This window comes from Saccostrea cucullata, unplaced genomic scaffold, assembly GCF_032062105.1.
Source record: "Saccostrea cucullata isolate Sc308-1 unplaced genomic scaffold, CSIRO_AGI_Scuc_v1 ctg6312, whole genome shotgun sequence".
Classification (NCBI taxonomy): domain Eukaryota; kingdom Metazoa; phylum Mollusca; class Bivalvia; order Ostreida; family Ostreidae; genus Saccostrea; species Saccostrea cuccullata.
The window spans coordinates 42,113-62,884 of record NW_026936106.1 but is presented as its reverse complement, the minus strand read 5'-3'; the positions used below and the strand labels follow the sequence as shown (position 1 = coordinate 62,884).

The 20,772-nt window shown below is 33.5% G+C and overlaps 1 protein-coding gene and 1 long non-coding RNA gene across 2 annotated transcripts; one reads left to right on the top strand and one right to left on the bottom strand.

Annotated features, from left to right (window-relative positions):
- Positions 1-1,459: 1,459 nt before the first annotated feature.
- On the bottom strand, positions 1,460-9,755 carry LOC134244756 (uncharacterized). Its single transcript, XR_009987285.1, has 7 exons — positions 9,283-9,755; positions 8,233-8,354; positions 6,666-6,876; positions 5,621-5,742; positions 4,054-4,264; positions 3,008-3,129; positions 1,460-1,651 (listed from the first exon to the last, which is right to left on the bottom strand). It is a non-coding gene; the product is annotated as an uncharacterized LOC134244756 (long non-coding RNA).
- Positions 9,756-13,982: 4,227 nt separating this feature from the next.
- LOC134244755 (uncharacterized protein DDB_G0271670-like) lies at positions 13,983-16,808 on the top strand. The gene is made up of 3 exons (XM_062727002.1): positions 13,983-14,217; positions 14,627-15,307; positions 16,110-16,808. The coding sequence occupies exons 1-3, from the start codon at positions 14,052-14,054 to the stop codon at positions 16,508-16,510; spliced, it is 1,248 nt and encodes a 415-aa protein (XP_062582986.1). The 5' UTR covers positions 13,983-14,051; the 3' UTR covers positions 16,511-16,808.
- The last annotated feature ends 3,964 nt before the right edge of the window (positions 16,809-20,772 follow it).

Sequence of the window (20,772 nt, the reverse complement as noted above, 5' to 3'; positions counted from 1 at the left end):
TTCCTATCAACTTATGACAGTCATTCATCAACAAAAACATACCGAATTAAGAATTTTCATGTTGCTCACCAATTTACATGTAATATTGTAAAATTTTAAAGATCGATTTCAACTCTTAGACTTTACATATACACAGGGTTTTGTAAATATTTAGTGGCATATATATGCATTCTAAGTTTTGATTTGATAATTTAATGATTAATTAAAACGCATTCAACTTCAAATCGTAATGCCGCTTCGTTCATTTACTCAAATAAGCGTTAAGAAGAGATTGCATGAAATATTTAAAAGAAATTCATGTAATAAAAAGAAAACAAATGGTTACCACATTTCTCAAAGAAATGCATGGATCTTTTTTCATAGAAATCATAACATATCCCTGAAAATCAGTGAACTTCTGGAACTATATTCTTTTATCGTAGACTGACTGTTAAGAGTTTGCGTTTCTTGGGAAGGAGGGAGGGGGGGGGTTATTTTGATATGATTACTTTAATATTCTTAAGTTTTAGTGAAATTGAAAAAATTATCAGGTCTTGATCCCCTAACCTTTATCCGCTTTTCTGGATCTGTCTATGGGGATTTAATGCCAAATTTTAATTAAACTTTTATCTTCATAGATTCTGTTTCAGATTCTTAGTTTTAATTAAGTTCTGATGTCTAATGATAGTGTGAAAATAAGTGAAATATTACACAAGTTGCATTATAATCTCTTTATCATAGATTTATAAAAGAGAGAAAAAAGTGTACAAGGCGAGGACAATCACCCGGAAAAGTTTGATTTTTCTAAAATTATGTTGTCGGTAATGTCATCTTCAACATATTAGATTCATATATTGTTCTGAAAGGCATATTGATTGAAAATTGTTTTTAGACTTATTTAGTCGAAAATGGGTACGTTTATATTAAATGATTCTAGCTATAAAGATTTATTTTTAAATATGAACGGACCAGGTTTCAATCCGAGGTATTGTGTTTAAATTACGGAAAAGTAAATGCATTGTGTTTTTTAATGGCGTCTGAACCCATTCTATCTAAAAGTTGAATATTTCTGAAATGAAAAAAAAGTGAGGATAATGAGTATTGATTTATGTCGAAAAATATACAAACAATACAAACATGTGGGCAGGGCATAAATACGGCCCCCCCCCCCCCCCCGGGAATACCAGAGATCCAGAGATTGGAACGGGTACCTAGAGGAGTAAGCATTGTTACAACGCGAAATGTAATATCAACGCGAAATGTAATAAACCTGGATTGTTACATTTTGTGTTATAACATTTTGCGTTGAAATCAACGCAGAATGTAATAACGCAAAATGTAACAGCACACTTTTGAGGACTATTACATTTTGCGTTATTACATTTTGCGTCGAGATCAACGCAAAATGTAATAACGCAAAATGTAATAACACAATTTTCTGATCATTACATTTTGCGTTATTACATTTTGCGTCGAGATGGGTACAGTCCACTAATTGTTTTCCCATAGGCGACAATGTTAACGTTTCTTCTCATAGCGATGTCCCTAATTTTCGTTCAGAAGTGAGTGACCCCTCAAATCAAAGCACATCAACTTGTCTTTCCTTGGTTAAAATCTCGAGGTGGCATGTCAGATTCGTTTTCCGGCAAAATGCGTCTGTCTGCGGGAACCTCTAAAAATGAAAGTGAAAGTAGGGAAATTTCAGAGTTCTCACTGGCGTTATAATACACAAAATAATTCGGCTGATCTTCTTGATAAATTACATTTGCCAAGCTTTTTTGGTAGGAAAGATACTGCTAATTAACAAGTGTGAGGCTCAGTTCAGTACATCTGCCCAATTTTTTTTATGCAAGTCTGCAAATTAAGGAACTTGTAATTTTTTCTGCACTACTTTCTTCTCCTACCGATTCTAAAAATAATTAGTGGGATGTACCCAATATGAGAAAGCATTTTTTTGATTTTACAATATTTCACACTGTTTGTCAATCTAGAGCATAAGTAGAGACATCATGCCAAGTTTCATGAAAATTCAACCATTAATTCAGATTTTACAGCATTTACAATTCCATGTGTAATATCCTTAAAAAATGCTCCAATCTAGCCAAAACTGCTCCCAAGTTTTAAGTCAAATTTTAGCTTATTAACACATTTATACCATTCTTATTCTGCTTCATAACTTTAAATACATATAGTCAAATCATAATCAAGCATTTAATTGGGTCAATTTCACTTATTTTAAAAAATTTATGTATTTCCGCACAAAATATGACCATTTTTCACCCTATAAGTCATAGTTTCTCCAGAAATGACCAAAAAATTAAGTTAACAAATACCCCGAATGTAGTAAAATAAGAAAGTACTGATTATTTCCTGTCCATTGACATATCATTCATGAAATTTGGTCTATGAATAAAAAAGTTATAAGCCTTTATACTCCTATATAGAATCATTTGTTTCAAAGCAATTTTTATGCCAATGCAAATTTAGTCATCTATGACGTCACAATGACATCATAATAATGGATAGCTCAATACATGTGTATCATCACTTTTCCCGTACTTTTCATTTAAGACAAAATCAGTGATAATATATTCATTATAACTTTAAAAAATAAAAATATGTGGTTTTGCAGATTTAATAAATAATCTAGTAAAGCTGTTTTGTTTCCATGGTAACCATTTTGTAATTTGTAGGAAAATGAGACAAAATTTTGAATTTTTGACAAAGGGCATAATTTTGACAGTCAAACATTTATGAAATGTCAATTCTTATATCCGTGTAATCTTAATAATACATAATTTACAAACAAAGATGTAGATCTAATTAATTTGAAATTCTTAAATAAGAAAAGAAAATCTATATGAGCTGCAAAATGTATATAGCAGTGCATGTACAGATTAGTTATAGATAAATACTTCCATATTCTTATCACCTATTCAATATGTACACCCCCCACCCCCACCCCCACCCCCACTCCCCACCCCACCTCCACTTCAATGAAATTTTTTTAAAAGAAATTTTAACTTACACATTTTGCCGACTGTCACATTTTGCTGATGATGTTTCAAGATGTATTTGCATTTGCTGGCCAATAGTTTTAAACACCATCTGCATGAACCTCATAGTTTTCCTGTACCAATCACCATGAACCTAAAAAAAAAATCAATACAATAAATGGCACAATATCACATTTGCAGACAGACATACAGACACACAGACATTCAACACATACAATTTTACCATATTCCTTTTATGCCCCTAATTTGAAATTAATTAAAAATGATGAATTTGCTTCCACTTGAAATCACACTGTTAACATTGGTAATTAAGTTAATTCAGCAGAATAGGTAAAAAGCATGTTTTACTGACAATAATTGTACATTCAACAAATACATGTAATGCAATTGCTAAAAAATATGAGAAAAATTAGTTAATGTACATGTCCACACACATCGTTTAACTCCCAGACACTGTACCCAGCTTGACAGCGCGCAACTGATCTGAAATGATGTATGTCCTGTATGTGACCTGTCAATCATCATGTTCCAAAAACATTAAATTGCTATTTACAAATACTGTACTAAGGTATACCTCTTACCGCCTGTGTAAAATACAAATGCCCATCACCTATAAACTGCTAAACACTGCACTGACCAGTTTTGATAACTTTCTGCTAAGTCTACTTTCACTTCGACCTTGACCCTGATTGAATACCGATCCCGACCTCATTTGTGAATTTTTGTGTATTGAAAATAAACCACAGTGGATCATGTACTTCTACATAATTGTTTCTTCATCAAATTATATATTTATGATTCTGAATAAATAAATGATATAAATCGATACATTTAATCTACACGATACATGTGTAAACGATGGGTGATACACGTATGAGCATGTTGACTGTTCCGGGAGGGGGGGGGGGGGGGCTAGACACTTTATTTATGAATCAATTTGTTTAAAAATGTAAATCAACAATAAAAGAATTGTTTTTTTCATAAATTTTAACAATTGAAAATAATAGAAAACACCAACTTTGAAATAAATTCAAGGTCTATGACATCTATCACTTACTTATAGGCTTCCCAATATGGGTACAGTCCACTAATTGTTTTCCCATAGGCGACAATGTTAACGTTTCTTCTCATAGCGATGTCCCTAATTTTCGTTCAGAAGTGAGTGACCCCTCAAATCAAAGCACATCAACTTGTCTTTCCTTGGTTAAAATCTCGAGGTGGCATGTCAGATTCGTTTTCCGGCAAAATGCGTCTGTCTGCGGGAACCTCTAAAAATGAAAGTGAAAGTAGGGAAATTTCAGAGTTCTCACTGGCGTTATAATACACAAAATAATTCGGCTGATCTTCTTGATAAATTACATTTGCCAAGCTTTTTTGGTAGGAAAGATACTGCTAATTAACAAGTGTGAGGCTCAGTTCAGTACATCTGCCCAATTTTTTTTATGCAAGTCTGCAAATTAAGGAACTTGTAATTTTTTCTGCACTACTTTCTTCTCCTACCGATTCTAAAAATAATTAGTGGGATGTACCCAATATGAGAAAGCATTTTTTTGATTTTACAATATTTCACACTGTTTGTCAATCTAGAGCATAAGTAGAGACATCATGCCAAGTTTCATGAAAATTCAACCATTAATTCAGATTTTACAGCATTTACAATTCCATGTGTAATATCCTTAAAAAATGCTCCAATCTAGCCAAAACTGCTCCCAAGTTTTAAGTCAAATTTTAGCTTATTAACACATTTATACCATTCTTATTCACCTTCATAACTTTAAATACATATAGTCAAATCATAATCAAGCATTTAATTGGGTCAATTTCACTTATTTTAAAAAATTTATGTATTTCCGCACAAAATATGACCATTTTTCACCCTATAAGTCATAGTTTCTCCAGAAATGACCAAAAAATTAAGTTAACAAATACCCCGAATGTAGTAAAATAAGAAAGTACTGATTATTTCCTGTCCATTGACATATCATTCATGAAATTTGGTCTATGAATAAAAAAGTTATAAGCCTTTATACTCCTATATAGAATCATTTGTTTCAAAGCAATTTTTATGCCAATGCAAATTTAGTCATCTATGACGTCACAATGACATCATAATAATGGATAGCTCAATACATGTGTATCATCACTTTTCCCGTACTTTTCATTTAAGACAAAATCAGTGATAATATATTCATTATAACTTTAAAAAATAAAAATATGTGGTTTTGCAGATTTAATAAATAATCTAGTAAAGCTGTTTTGTTTCCATGGTAACCATTTTGTAATTTGTAGGAAAATGAGACAAAATTTTGAATTTTTGACAAAGGGCATAATTTTGACAGTCAAACATTTATGAAATGTCAATTCTTATATCCGTGTAATCTTAATAATACATAATTTACAAACAAAGATGTAGATCTAATTAATTTGAAATTCTTAAATAAGAAAAGAAAATCTATATGAGCTGCAAAATGTATATAGCAGTGCATGTACAGATTAGTTATAGATAAATACTTCCATATTCTTATCACCTATTCAATATGTACACCCCCCACCCCCACCCCCACCCCCACTCCCCACCCCACCTCCACTTCAATGAAATTTTTTTAAAAGAAATTTTAACTTACACATTTTGCCGACTGTCACATTTTGCTGATGATGTTTCAAGATGTATTTGCATTTGCTGGCCAATAGTTTTAAACACCATCTGCATGAACCTCATGGTTTTCCTGTACCAATCACCATGAACCTAAAAAAAAAATCAATACAATAAATGGCACAATATCACATTTGCAGACAGACATACAGACACACAGACATTCAACACATACAATTTTACCATATTCCTTTTATGCCCCTAATTTGAAATTAATTAAAAATGATGAATTTGCTTCCACTTGAAATCACACTGTTAACATTGGTAATTAAGTTAATTCAGCAGAATAGGTAAAAAGCATGTTTTACTGACAATAATTGTACATTCAACAAATACATGTAATGCAATTGCTAAAAAATATGAGAAAAATTAGTTAATGTACATGTCCACACACATCGTTTAACTCCCAGACACTGTACCCAGCTTGACAGCGCGCAACTGATCTGAAATGATGTATGTCCTGTATGTGACCTGTCAATCATCATGTTCCAAAAACATTAAATTGCTATTTACAAATACTGTACTAAGGTATACCTCTTACCGCCTGTGTAAAATACAAATGCCCATCACCCATAAACTGCTAAACACTGCACTGACCAGTTTTGATAACTTTCTGCTAAGTCTACTTTCACTTCGACCTTGACCCTGATTGAATACCGATCCCGACCTCATTTGTGAATTTTTGTGTATTGAAAATAAACCACAGTGGATCATGTACTTCTACATAATTGTTTCTTCATCAAATTATATATTTATGATTCTGAATAAATAAATGATATAAATCGATACATTTAATCTACACGATACATGTGTAAACGATGGGTGATACACGTATGAGCATGTTGACTGTTCCGGGAGGGGGGGGGGGGGGCTAGACACTTTATTTATGAATCAATTTGTTTAAAAATGTAAATCAACAATAAAAGAATTGTTTTTTTCATAAATTTTAACAATTGAAAATAATAGAAAACACCAACTTTGAAATAAATTCAAGGTCTATGACATCTATCACTTACTTATAGGCTTCCCAATATGGGTACAGTCCACTAATTGTTTTCCCATAGGCGACAATGTTAACGTTTCTTCTCATAGCGATGTCCCTAATTTTCGTTCAGAAGTGAGTGACCCCTCAAATCAAAGCACATCAACTTGTCTTTCCTTGGTTAAAATCTCGAGGTGGCATGTCAGATTCGTTTTCCGGCAAAATGCGTCTGTCTGCGGGAACCTCTAAAAATGAAAGTGAAAGTAGGGAAATTTCAGAGTTCTCACTGGCGTTATAATACACAAAATAATTCGGCTGATCTTCTTGATAAATTACATTTGCCAAGCTTTTTTGGTAGGAAAGATACTGCTAATTAACAAGTGTGAGGCTCAGTTCAGTACATCTGCCCAATTTTTTTTATGCAAGTCTGCAAATTAAGGAACTTGTAATTTTTTCTGCACTACTTTCTTCTCCTACCGATTCTAAAAATAATTAGTGGGATGTACCCAATATGAGAAAGCATTTTTTTGATTTTACAATATTTCACACTGTTTGTCAATCTAGAGCATAAGTAGAGACATCATGCCAAGTTTCATGAAAATTCAACCATTAATTCAGATTTTACAGCATTTACAATTCCATGTGTAATATCCTTAAAAAATGCTCCAATCTAGCCAAAACTGCTCCCAAGTTTTAAGTCAAATTTTAGCTTATTAACACATTTATACCATTCTTATTCTGCTTCATAACTTTAAGTACATATAGTCAAATCATAATCAAGCATTTAATTGGGTCAATTTCACTTATTTTAAAAAATTTATGTATTTCCGCACAAAATATGACCATTTTTCACCCTATAAGTCATAGTTTCTCCAGAAATGACCAAAAAATTAAGTTAACAAATACCCCGAATGTAGTAAAATAAGAAAGTACTGATTATTTCCTGTCCATTGACATATCATTCATGAAATTTGGTCTATGAATAAAAAAGTTATAAGCCTTTATACTCCTATATAGAATCATTTGTTTCAAAGCAATTTTTATGCCAATGCAAATTTAGTCATCTATGACGTCACAATGACATCATAATAATGGATAGCTCAATACATGTGTATCATCACTTTTCCCGTACTTTTCATTTAAGACAAAATCAGTGATAATATATTCATTATAACTTTAAAAAATAAAAATATGTGGTTTTGCAGATTTAATAAATAATCTAGTAAAGCTGTTTTGTTTCCATGGTAACCATTTTGTAATTTGTAGGAAAATGAGACAAAATTTTGAATTTTTGACAAAGGGCATAATTTTGACAGTCAAACATTTATGAAATGTCAATTCTTATATCCGTGTAATCTTAATAATACATAATTTACAAACAAAGATGTAGATCTAATTAATTTGAAATTCTTAAATAAGAAAAGAAAATCTATATGAGCTGCAAAATGTATATAGCAGTGCATGTACAGATTAGTTATAGATAAATACTTCCATATTCTTATCACCTATTCAATATGTACACCCCCCACCCCCACCCCCACCCCCACTCCCCACCCCACCTCCACTTCAATGAAATTTTTTTAAAAGAAATTTTAACTTACACATTTTGCCGACTGTCACATTTTGCTGATGATGTTTCAAGATGTATTTGCATTTGCTGGCCAATAGTTTTAAACACCATCTGCATGAACCTCATAGTTTTCCTGTACCAATCACCATGAACCTAAAAAAAAAATCAATACAATAAATGGCACAATATCACATTTGCAGACAGACATACAGACACACAGACATTCAACACATACAATTTTACCATATTCCTTTTATGCCCCTAATTTGAAATTAATTAAAAATGATGAATTTGCTTCCACTTGAAATCACACTGTTAACATTGGTAATTAAGTTAATTCAGCAGAATAGGTAAAAAGCATGTTTTACTGACAATAATTGTACATTCAACAAATACATGTAATGCAATTGCTAAAAAATATGAGAAAAATTAGTTAATGTACATGTCCACACACATCGTTTAACTCCCAGACACTGTACCCAGCTTGACAGCGCGCAACTGATCTGAAATGATGTATGTCCTGTATGTGACCTGTCAATCATCATGTTCCAAAAACATTAAATTGCTATTTACAAATACTGTACTAAGGTATACCTCTTACCGCCTGTGTAAAATACAAATGCCCATCACCCATAAACTGCTAAACACTGCACTGACCAGTTTTGATAACTTTCTGCTAAGTCTACTTTCACTTCGACCTTGACCCTGATTGAATACCGATCCCGACCTCATTTGTGAATTTTTGTGTATTGAAAATAAACCACAGTGGATCATGTACTTCTACATAATTGTTTCTTCATCAAATTATATATTTATGATTCTGAATAAATAAATGATATAAATCGATACATTTAATCTACACGATACATGTGTAAACGATGGGTGATACACGTATGAGCATGTTGACTGTTCCGGGAGGGGGGGGGGGGGGGGGGGCTAGACACTTTATTTATGAATCAATTTGTTTAAAAATGTAAATCAACAATAAAAGAATTGTTTTTTTCATAAATTTTAACAATTGAAAATAATAGAAAACACCAACTTTGAAATAAATTCAAGGTCTATGACATCTATCACTTACTTATAGGCTTCCCAATATGGGTACAGTCCACTAATTGTTTTCCCATAGGCGACAATGTTAACGTTTCTTCTCATAGCGATGTCCCTAATTTTCGTTCAGAAGTGAGTGACCCCTCAAATCAAAGCACATCAACTTGTCTTTCCTTGGTTAAAATCTCGAGGTGGCATGTCAGATTCGTTTTCCGGCAAAATGCGTCTGTCTGCGGGAACCTCTAAAAATGAAAGTGAAAGTAGGGAAATTTCAGAGTTCTCACTGGCGTTATAATACACAAAATAATTCGGCTGATCTTCTTGATAAATTACATTTGCCAAGCTTTTTTGGTAGGAAAGATACTGCTAATTAACAAGTGTGAGGCTCAGTTCAGTACATCTGCCCAATTTTTTTTATGCAAGTCTGCAAATTAAGGAACTTGTAATTTTTTCTGCACTACTTTCTTCTCCTACCGATTCTAAAAATAATTAGTGGGATGTACCCAGATTAAGCAAAAGACAGGCACGCAAAATGTAATTACACATTTTTTTTCGTCAGCCAGATTGAGTACAATTTTCAATAGTGTAGTGGCCGATGAAAAGAAAATAAATTAAAAGGAAAAAAAAATAGATATATACAATTTCTTACAATTAATAAATTTTATAATATATAGATTTATTGAATTAGCTATATATGTTTAAAATCAGTTTAATAAATGTATTCAAATTATAGGTGTTGCAAATTAGAAACGTGCATTTGTGGGCAGGGTTGTTGGGGGTATTGACCAGTGTGCTTTTGCTTTCTTTTATAGACAAATGCTATGAATCTAAAAAAATATGCATTTGTACTGGCAGGTGTAAATGTATAGCAGGAAGGGGTTTATTGACAATAATGATTCCATACTGTTCTAAGCAAATCTACAGCATTGCAGACAAGCAAAAACAAAATTCTATCTTTTCTCTTTCTTTCCATCCTATAATAAAATGGATTTTTTCTGCATGTCCACAATAATGCAGTAATAAACATACGAAGTAAACACCCAACCCTATCCCTGCCCCTCCTCGCTTGACACACACATACACTTCTAATTTGTTAACCAATGTATACATGCCGAATATGCATATCAAGAGCTTTTAATGAACCTATGGTCAATCTTTGGTAACTAGCTATGTGTTATTGGTTAGAAATTTAATAAAACTATCAAAAATATGCCAATCAAAGTTAAATAAATTTTTTATAATTAAGTATGTACAATGTATTCAATACAACTAAAATCAGAGTCAGAAAAACGATACATTCAGATGTATTTATGTCTGTAAAAGCCCTAACGTTGGTCTCATTGTTTTAGTTCTAAATATTTTAACAGCATGTTTCTCATGTTCGTAACATGTGTATATTTGGATCAATTTTATGATCTTTTTTGTTAAACACAGACAAAAAAATTTTTTTTTGTTTTATTACATATTGTTTATTACATTTTGCGTTGTCTTCAATGCAAAAATAAAATAACGCAAAATGTAACAACGGAAAAGGACGTTATTGCATTTTGCATTGATCTCGACGCGAAATGTAATAACGCAAAATGTAATAATCTAAAAATCGTGCTATTACATTTTGCGTTATTACATTTTGCGTTGATCTCGACGCAAAATGTAATAACGCGAAATGTAATAATTAAGGAATGACTCTAATTCTTGGCCAGATTATCGAGTATAATATGGTTTGGGTCAGTTTATGCTTTATAATCCGCGAAGCGGATTATAAAAAAGCGTAAACTGACCCAAACCATATTATACTCGATAATCTGGCCAAGAATTAGAGTCATTCCTTATAATTTAATTTTAAAATAATTAAACAACTGGGGATGTAAAATTGTGTTGTTTTTATTAGTTCAAATTTACCGCGCAATAATACAACCGTAGTAACGGAAGTGATGGGAAGCAAGGGGAGGTAAAAACTGATACATAGATATAGCAGCTATGTTGCTTGTTTACATGAGGTAAGATCGAGCAACTGTTTCAAGTTAAAGGTACATTCATTAAATCTGGAATTTTTCATGAATCCGAAGGACTGGAAATGAGGGGATTGATGGATACAGATGATTCAGCTGGTTGTCAAGGGGGTGTGTCCCCATACCAAACCAGATTATACAAAATGTTATGCGTTCCTTTTTGGAAATCAACCAATGAGAGACAAGAATACACACAGAATTAAATTATTTCGCGTTGTAACAAAGCATCCCTTGTTGATCGGTCACACACGCTGTGAGCCCTATGTATTGATCAAGTGAACGGAACATTTCGTAATCAAATTTAGTATAAAAACAAAGGTCTAACAGTTGGGTGAGAGAAGTAAGAAAAAGAAAACGACCCAAGATAAATTAAATGATAGGTTGAAAAAACTTATTTGTCTCAACAAATTCGTTTCTTTTTAAGCAAACTAACACACAAACAACAAGAAGACACCGTAGCATATTGTGGTTAACGCATTTAGTCTTACGCCTATCATGAGCTTTGGAAAAAATTCGATTACTTTGTGAAGCGCTTTTTTCCGTTTTACATACCTTTAAAACATAAGTAAAAATATATTACGTGTATTTATCAATAAGTTATTTAATGACATAAACTTGAGACAGTGTCTTTGGATTATACTCCTCCTATATACGCCCTCATTCTTCAAGAAGTATTCTACACAAATCAAACATAGCATTTCTGTATCAATCGTGACAAAACGCAAATCAAGTATCGCACAAACACCAGCAATGATAGCACATTTCACCAAATTCTATATTTATTTATTTCTGTTTAACTTCTTTCGACTGATAAATGTTTCTCTTGTGATAATAAATGCCAATACCTTTTTCAAAACTGTTTAAATCGCGATAATTTTATCAGAAAACAATTAATCTTAATTTCATGCAAATCACAAAAAGGATCCGAAAAAAGTATAGCCATCGCAAAAATATGTTGCAAACATAGTAATAGCATTCACTCAAAACAAGAATAGCCCAATTTCTCTAAAGAGCGTAATTTATAGAAATCAGATGATGTTTTGTGGGTGAATTGAGGCGAAAACAAGTTGCTCTCCTTTAAAAAAGGACTGCAATACGTGGACCATATGCGTGTTTTTTCTAACTGAAATTCAATTAAGAAAACTTCTAGGTGTAGGGAATATTCATGTATAAGGTTTGTTCACTTAATCGAAAATTATCTGCCACTTATAACTGATTGTAGTCTCAAAGCACAATTGTGAAATTTTATCTCCGATTAGCGATCTTTAGTTTTGTCAGTTTAAACATGTTTTAGAACCTAACCCACTTTTTCCTCCAATCAGCAGCTGCTAAATTTTCTATTAAGCTGATCACTTAATTGTCAAGATTTTATGTCTATGCAGTAACTCCGCGGGCTGACTAATTAGCCAATGAAAAAGCGCGATTAAGTTCTAAGTAAGTTAGATCATATTAAGTAAAATTTTAGTGGTTAAGAAGGGGGCTCGGTCGCTTCGCTCCCTCCGCCCCTTCTTAAACATTAAAATTTTACTTAATATGATCTAACTATTACTAAAAAAATCGGTTTATTTTGACACGTGTAACTCATATTGGCTGGGACTTTACACCTGTTCTGGATTTATACGGAAGAAAATTATCATGGGAAAAATGGAGGTGTGATGATTCACGAGTAGCATAGTTCTGTAGTACGCAGATTTGTTTTTTTTTTTTTTGTCGGAGCCCCCCCCCCCCCCCCCCCCCCCCCAACACAACACACACATACATTAAAAGCCGTTGCTACAGACCTTTATCAAACGATATTTAGATTGCTGATATATCAAATTATTTTGCGAGCCTTGATGCACAAAACTTATGCCGGTGAAAACTTGCTCTATCTTTTAAATGCTACATGTATCTCTGTTCGTTGAGTGACGTTTTTCATTCAAGTTGATAAGTTACATGTACCTATATACTGTAACTGTACCATAGAATCAATGTTTAGTATAAAAGTATATGTAAAAGAGAGGAAATCGGATCTGCCAATGAATATGTAAATGCGATATGCAGATTTAAAAGCGCGATTTGCAAACGAATGGCATATTTTAATTCGAATAGGGCGAATTATTCTACGGGCAAGTTACCTAAGGTGCGAACTCTCTAGCATTCGCGCGCATGCGTAGCCTGTCGTTTGCCCAGGGCATCCGGTTTAACTTCGCTTATATATTTACTGCGTGGACCGCAGGGTCCACGCAACTAAGATACAATAACTTTTACAACAGAATATAGTTTGAAAAAATTAAGAACAATTGAAATAATTCAAAATGAGCGAAAATCCCATTTTAACTTAGTAAATGAGAATGGTATCGAATTTCTGACTTGTTTCAACTTAAAAATTTTCTCAAATAAATTTACATTGATTCTATAAAGGTTTTATAAGTTTTCTAATTTCTTAAAGTTACTTTTACCCATATTTTGCTAGCAGAATTTTCTTTTTTACCCATAATGCATCAGAGTACCCAAAGCAATATAGCAAGTGATCCAAATCAAGTAGATTTTCGATTAGCACTTTGTATACAGTGGAGGTAGTGTTAATTTTACTTTGCAATTCAATACTGGATTGATTTCGGCTTCTTCCCAGCCAGTATGCTACGATGAGCGATGTGGCCAATGGACCTTGAATTGTTTTTTCTAAGTGAAGTAAACATCTCCATGTTATTTTATTTTCTTTACACAAAACTTTTTTTAATAAAGGATTAAAAATAGGACAGAAGTTTGGATTGGTGCTCCTGACCTAGTTTTAGAAGGATACTTCATGAATATTCGAAATGAGACTCAGTGTTTTGGACTAGAAGACTGGAAAACACTAACTGACAATTCCAACGCTTCTGACTGCGTAGCGTTCAGTGGCAAAACATCACAATTTGTTATATTGCCGTGCAACACCCAACTCCCTGTTTTATGTTCTTCCAGTTTTGAAGGTAAGATCTTTTATATATTAACACAAGCAAAATTATCTATCTATTATGAATATAGTCTTATTCATTAGGTTCATCTTTTCAAAATAAGCCATTCGAAGTTTTTGTTTACTGTCCATGTATCATTTAGCACCTAACTTGACTAAACTTTCCAAACCAAGCATTTTTAATCCCAATACTTAATGGCAAAATTTGAAACACAGAGCTAGCGCGAAGATAATTTTGGAGAATGGGCCCCCACCCCCTTTACATAAATCTCCGGCGATTTAAATTTTTACAAGAATCAGTGAATAAATGATTTGATCCACATTATCAACTCAAGAAATTACTCAGTATCTACCGTAAAACAAAACATTTAACATAAAAAATTGCTACAAACATTATATTTTTTATATGAACATCAACTACACAGCTACAACATTAGCATCGGTATCAAGATTAACAACCGATCCCGTACCATCAACATCGGTATCAGCATCAATTCTAACTACATCGTCAACAGCCAGTAGTTCAACATCGGTATCAACATCAACTCCAACTACATCGTCAACAACCGGTAGTTCAACATCGGTGTCAACATCATCTCCAACTACATCGTCAACCACCGGTAGTTCAACATCGGTATCAACATCAACTCCAAGTACATCGCCAACCACCGGTAGTTCAACATCGGTATCAACTCCAACTACATCGTCAACAACCGGCAGTTCAACATCAGTATCAACATCAACTCCAAGTACATCGCCAACCACCGGTAGTTCAACATCGGTATCAACATCAACTCCAACTACATCAACTGGTAGTTCAACATCGGTATCCTCATCAACTCAAACTAAATCGTCAAAAGCCGTCAGTTCAACATTGGCGCCAAAATCATCAACCACTGATTCTGTACCATCAACTACAACTTCACCTTTAAAAACCGTCAGCTCCACATTGGCCGCATCTTCCTTGTCAACATCTACACCGAAATCATCAAGCACAGTTAAATCGTCAACAGACACATTCCAATCCGTATATGTATCATCATCCTTGTCAACAACGCAAACAACTTATCTTATGAAATCAACTACAGCTTCCTCTGTGAACCAAGGTAGTCTTTTAAATATCAAAGGCATTTTGTACCAGTGTGCAATAACACGGAATAGATTGTGTCTGCTTGATGCAATTTATTCTTTCAAATATTTTGGCTTCAACTGTTAATTTAAAGATATAGTTTACAATTAATAAACAATTTACAGGTGACTGAACATTTGAGTCTGTTTAGTGACACAAGGGACCTGAAAATAATGTTTAAAGTTTTAATATATTTTAAGCCATCTCCTCAGAAATCGTACGTATGAATCTTACGTACGAATGTCCTTAACAAAAAGAAAAGCAAATCGAACTTGCACAAAACCAGTTGATATGCTTTCTTATCAAAACTATATTTCTATGGATCAGACTCTTGAAAGCTAAAAGATACATTTGTCTAGTCACCTTTAAAACGCCATGCTTTAGTATATACGCAAATATGATTGAATCTGAAAGAATTTCATACTGAAAAGAAAAGTTGAAAAAGTTTTTTAAAAAAAGGACAGAAGATACAAACAAACTTTTGTCAAAAAAATTAAAATAACAACATGAGTCAAGTTTTAATGAGTAAAATGAATAAGTTTCACCGCGTAGTTTTTAACTTTTTATTCAAATTTTCACAAAAATGGGATATTTGTATATTAGATTAATAAGGATGGATTCAGAGAGGCAGAATTTTGAATATCATAGAAGGTTTACAATTTCTTCGTATTCTAGAAATTTATTATTTGCATCATTTTCATTGAAATTAGGCCCAAAAAAATTTTTTGTTTGTATCATATGTTCTTAAGTTTTAAATTGAGCAATTCTTTTTTTTAAAGGTTGTATGTGTCCATGCGAGCGAATGAAAAATCAGGTCTTCATTACGGACAAGAAAGTGCTCAAAGCTAAAATCGAAAAAATGAAAAAGGAGTTGAAAGTTAATAAAGCAGATTTGAATAAAAAGCTTCGCAAACGATTATCTGTCTTTGATAAACGTGCCTCTGCCATTGCCTTTGGGACAATATTTGGACCATTACTCATTGCATTTTTCATTGGAATCATCGTCTTTAGCGATATACCAATCATGATGCGCCATCTAAAATACGGTTTATGCAGAAGACTTGGAAAGAAGAAAAGGAAAAGACGAATTGGCTCTGATGATGTCCGGGGATGTGTCACGGATGTCCAAAAGGACAAAGATGAAATTCAGGAAGATGAGATAATCGATAACCCAGCTTAAAACTTATATTTGTATTTCCATTTATCAGCTGAATCGATATATCTCGAATATCGATAGTGTGGAAAATCACTTAAATAACTTAAATTGATTAAAAAGATGTACATGAGAAACAATGATGCCCTCGAAGAGCTGCTTGTGGCGAGGGTTGAAATCTCTGAAATGCAAGTTAAACTCCAAGGTCTAAATTGTTGGTACCAGTGGAAGGTCTTCTAACAAGTAAAACCCCCTAACTAGTGTCGCCAGTGCGTGCTCAGTGTTCTGTACAGTTTAACAAAATATATACATGTACACTTGTGAAACATAAGCTGTTTTAGTAAACAGGGCACAAGTTCTGTCATTGTAAATGTTTACGATTCACCGGGCGTGCTTAATTGTTAAGTCTGCCCAAAACTGAGCAAGTACTGATTTTATACTGTAAGCGCGTTTTCTTTTCGAACATTTTTACTCTGAATTTTCTAGATTGCAGTTTTAATATTTTTCATTAATATACAACGAAATTGCCATTTTTCTGAAGTATTAAGAATAAAATTATAATTTGTGAAAGTGCAAGGACGTGTCATTGAAACCCTACCAGAAATTCGAAGTTTCAATAACTTGGAGATGTTCGAACCTTCGCCATAACTTCTGAACCATAAGAGATAGAAACTTCATATTTGCTATGCATACTCCACTAATCAAATTCTTTCAAATGACACCAAGTCAATGACCTGTGACCCTGACTGTGTCCAAAATATTTGCTAAAAATAGCTTTTTGCACTTTGTTGCCGCTGGGTGCATAATGTTTTACAAACACATCTTGTTTTAAATACTAAAGTTCATTTGATATGTTAATCTATGTCTTAAAATATTATTTTTTTTTTTTAAATTGATCGATTATAATTTCTTATAATTACTGATCAATATGAAACATTTCAATATTTGCATGAATGAATTTATGAGACAGTGTGGAAAGCGGTTACCTACCCAGTAATTGTTTTTGTTTTAACATTAATGCAGATTTCCTTAAATCATGAACTTATTTACTTGCAGATTCCTTCAAAGTGAAAGCTTAATGTTTGTGTACGGATGTTTTATGTAAAGTTGATCCTGAACTAATTCATAGTAATTAAGGTGGAATGGGATCACTCTGTTTTTTATGGAAGTACATGTACATTATCATACGTGTAAATAAATGAAAGATTAACTGAATTAAAGAAAGATTAACTGATTATTCATGTTATTAGCAACGTCAAATTCAATTATACTTGTAGTACATGTATGTAGAGGTTGCAACTTTGCAAAATATTTATGCTGACTTATTAGCTCACCTGAGCAGAAGGCTCATTATATATGTAAAATTTCATATACTGTGAAATCGCTAATTTTCGTTACTTTCGAGGTATGAACACACCCACGAATTCATGTCCACCACGAAATGTAAAAGGTTACATGTTACGTTCTCAACAATTCCTCATCCACGAATTTAAATCCCCACAAACCAAGAGTTTTACCTCAAACCACGAAAATTTGACCCCACGAAAATACGTGATTTTACAGTATGCATTACTACCTAACATTTTCCGACAACGGAATCAAGTCCATATACAGAACAATATATTTTTCCCTTCATTAAACCTCAAAAATTTGACCCAACGAAAATATGCCGATTTTACAGTATATACAATGTAGAATCATGTTTTGGCTAACTTATTTCATTCAACATACAGTTTGTTTGTTTTTATATATAATTATAAAGGACAAGATGGGTAAGACTCTTTTATGGCCCCTGATTTTGGCTGTCTTTTAGAATGACGCAACTGTTGTTGTGAATGTGTTAACATTAACAATGTTTAATTTCCTATTCATTTCTATTTTATTATGATTTTCTGACATTGTTATTGTATGTCATAAGTGTAATTATTTATGTGTCCGTTTTTGTCAGGTCAGAGTTTATGGTGTATTTTTTAGTCCGTTTCCGTTTTTGTCCGTTTGTTTATCTTTTGTCTAGTTTTAGAAACAGGAAATAAGTAGAGCAGAAGATAGAAAGGTAGATCGTTGAATGTTTATGTGCTTGTTTATCATGTTTATTAAATAAATGTGAAACTAGAAAACAGTGTTATATTCAGGATCAGTAGTCAGTCGCCACATTGATTGGTGCCGGAACCCGGGAGACCGTTGAGGGAACGAAAAAGCTTTCGTATTGTGTTAACCAAACTAAAAGTAAGTAAAAGAAAATGTCAGTAACGTATCTCAAGGGACTCTGTACCAGGTACAGGAATCTTATAGATAAAGAGATGAAAAAGAGTGAAGAATTTGTGACGGCAGACATTTCAGAGGAGGATCCATCGGCTCTCCTAAAAAATGTGGAAACATCAATTAGACGTATAAAGGAATTCAGTGCTAAACTTGAAGAGACAATGGAGAAGTGGTCATTGGCGATAGAAGACAAAGAGCCCAAACAAGGTGAAGAAGAGAAATTTAGTGAAGACAGTGAAAAGGTGTTTCTTCTATTGACCGAAGCGAGTGAACACACAGATCAGCTGATTATTCTAGAGAAAGCACTACAAGAAAACCTATCAATGCTGAAAAAACCTACTGAAATGACAGACCCAAGACTAGAACAGATGATTCATTTACAGACGAGAATGCAGGAACAGATACTTCATTTTCAAGAGTTGTCGATTCAACAACACACTCCAATGACGGGCCCGGTAGCTGTTAAACTACCCAAGTTAGAACTTCCTACTTACAGTGGAGACAAAATCAAGTTCAAGGAATTCTGGGATGCCTTTGAGGCCACTGTTCATAAAAATCCAAAGGTATCCATCTCGAGCTTATGCAAGATATGTCGACTGAAGAGTTCCTTCTTGGCTTGAGACGATTCATTGCTCGATGGGGAAAACCGAAAGAACTTATCTCTGACAATGCTTCCCAGTTTAAGTTGGCAAGTAGTGCGCTTGAGAAAATTTGGACCTCAACAGTCAGGGATCCAGATGTGCAGAGCTATATCGCAAATGAAGATATCAAATGGCAGTTCATAGTCGAACTGGCCCCATGGATGGGAGGCTTCTACGAGCGTCTCATTGGAGTAGTGAAGAGATGCCTACGAAAAACTATTGGGAAACTGTGTCTTACAAGTGAACAACTAAGAACTCTATTAGCAGAGACTGAGGCAGTTGTTAATTCAAGGCCATTAGTTTATGTGGGAGATGACATAAATTCTAACATAATTCTCACACCAGCTCACTTCCTGACACTGAATCCTAAAATTGGTATTCCTGATAGTGAAGAAGAAGATACAGAGGACACAGAGTATCTACCTAACATCAGCAGTGCTGAGAAGTTATTACAGACATGGAAGAAGGGACAAAAACATCTTGATGCCTTTTGGAAATCCTGGCGAGATGACTATCTCCTGAGTTTGCGAGAAAGAACAGCATACAGACTGAAGGAAGGAAGAATTCAGCACAGTATGGAGCCAAGGATTGGAGATGTGGTGTTGGTTAAAGATGAACTTCCGCGTGGAACCTGGAAAGTAGGACGTGTGTGTGAACTGACCGTTAGCAGAGATGGACAGATCCGTTCCGGAAAGGTTTTACTTCCAAATAAGAAGACCCTTAATAGGCCACTAAATCTTTTATATCCGATCGAGTGTTCAAAGGAAACAGAGTCCAATGACAGGAAGGATCAAAGTACCGAAAGTGATAAAAGTGTCTCATCCGAAAATCCCACGGTGACCAATTCAAAAACAGAAGCGGATGCTAGAGACTCACCACAAGAGAGACCTAAGAGACGAGCCGCCTGTAGAGCAGTAGAGAAGATCAAAGATTGGTTAAAACCATGATTCATTTTTGGTCGCGGGAGTGTTGTGAATGTGTTAACATTAACAATGTTTAATTTCCTATTCATTTCTATTTTATTATGATTTTCTGACATTGTTATTGTATGTCATAAGTGTAATTATTTATGTGTCCGTTTTTGTCAGGTCAGAGTTTATGGTGTATTTTTTAGTCCGTTTCCGTTTTTATCCGTTTGTTTATCTTTTGTCTAGTTTTAGAAACAGGAAATAAGTAGAGCAGTAGTGTAGCAGACTTTTGTCAGAAGTCAGAGATAGTCAGATCGTTTAATTAAAGTTTTTGATATATATTTCAGTCACTTGTAGAATTAAGCTAAAAGGTAGACTTAATAGAAGAGCTTGTGCAGTAGTAGACACATATTTCTAGGATTTTGAGATAATATGTATGTTGTAACTATTTCCAATGTGGCATGTTTCTTACTTTCAG

What these genes read in the sequence shown, in the direction of transcription:
- LOC134244755 (XM_062727002.1), top strand. Translation starts at nt 14,052, where the DNA reads ATGAATATTCGAAATGAGACTCAGTGTTTTGGACTAGAAGACTGGAAA. An exon ending in ATGTTCTTCCAGTTTTGAAG is followed by an intron (nt 14,218 to 14,626) that starts GTAAGATCTTTT and finishes TCAACTACACAG; the next exon opens with CTACAACATTAGCATCGGTA. An exon ending in AGCTTCCTCTGTGAACCAAG is followed by an intron (nt 15,308 to 16,109) that starts GTAGTCTTTTAA and finishes TTTTTTTTAAAG; the next exon opens with GTTGTATGTGTCCATGCGAG.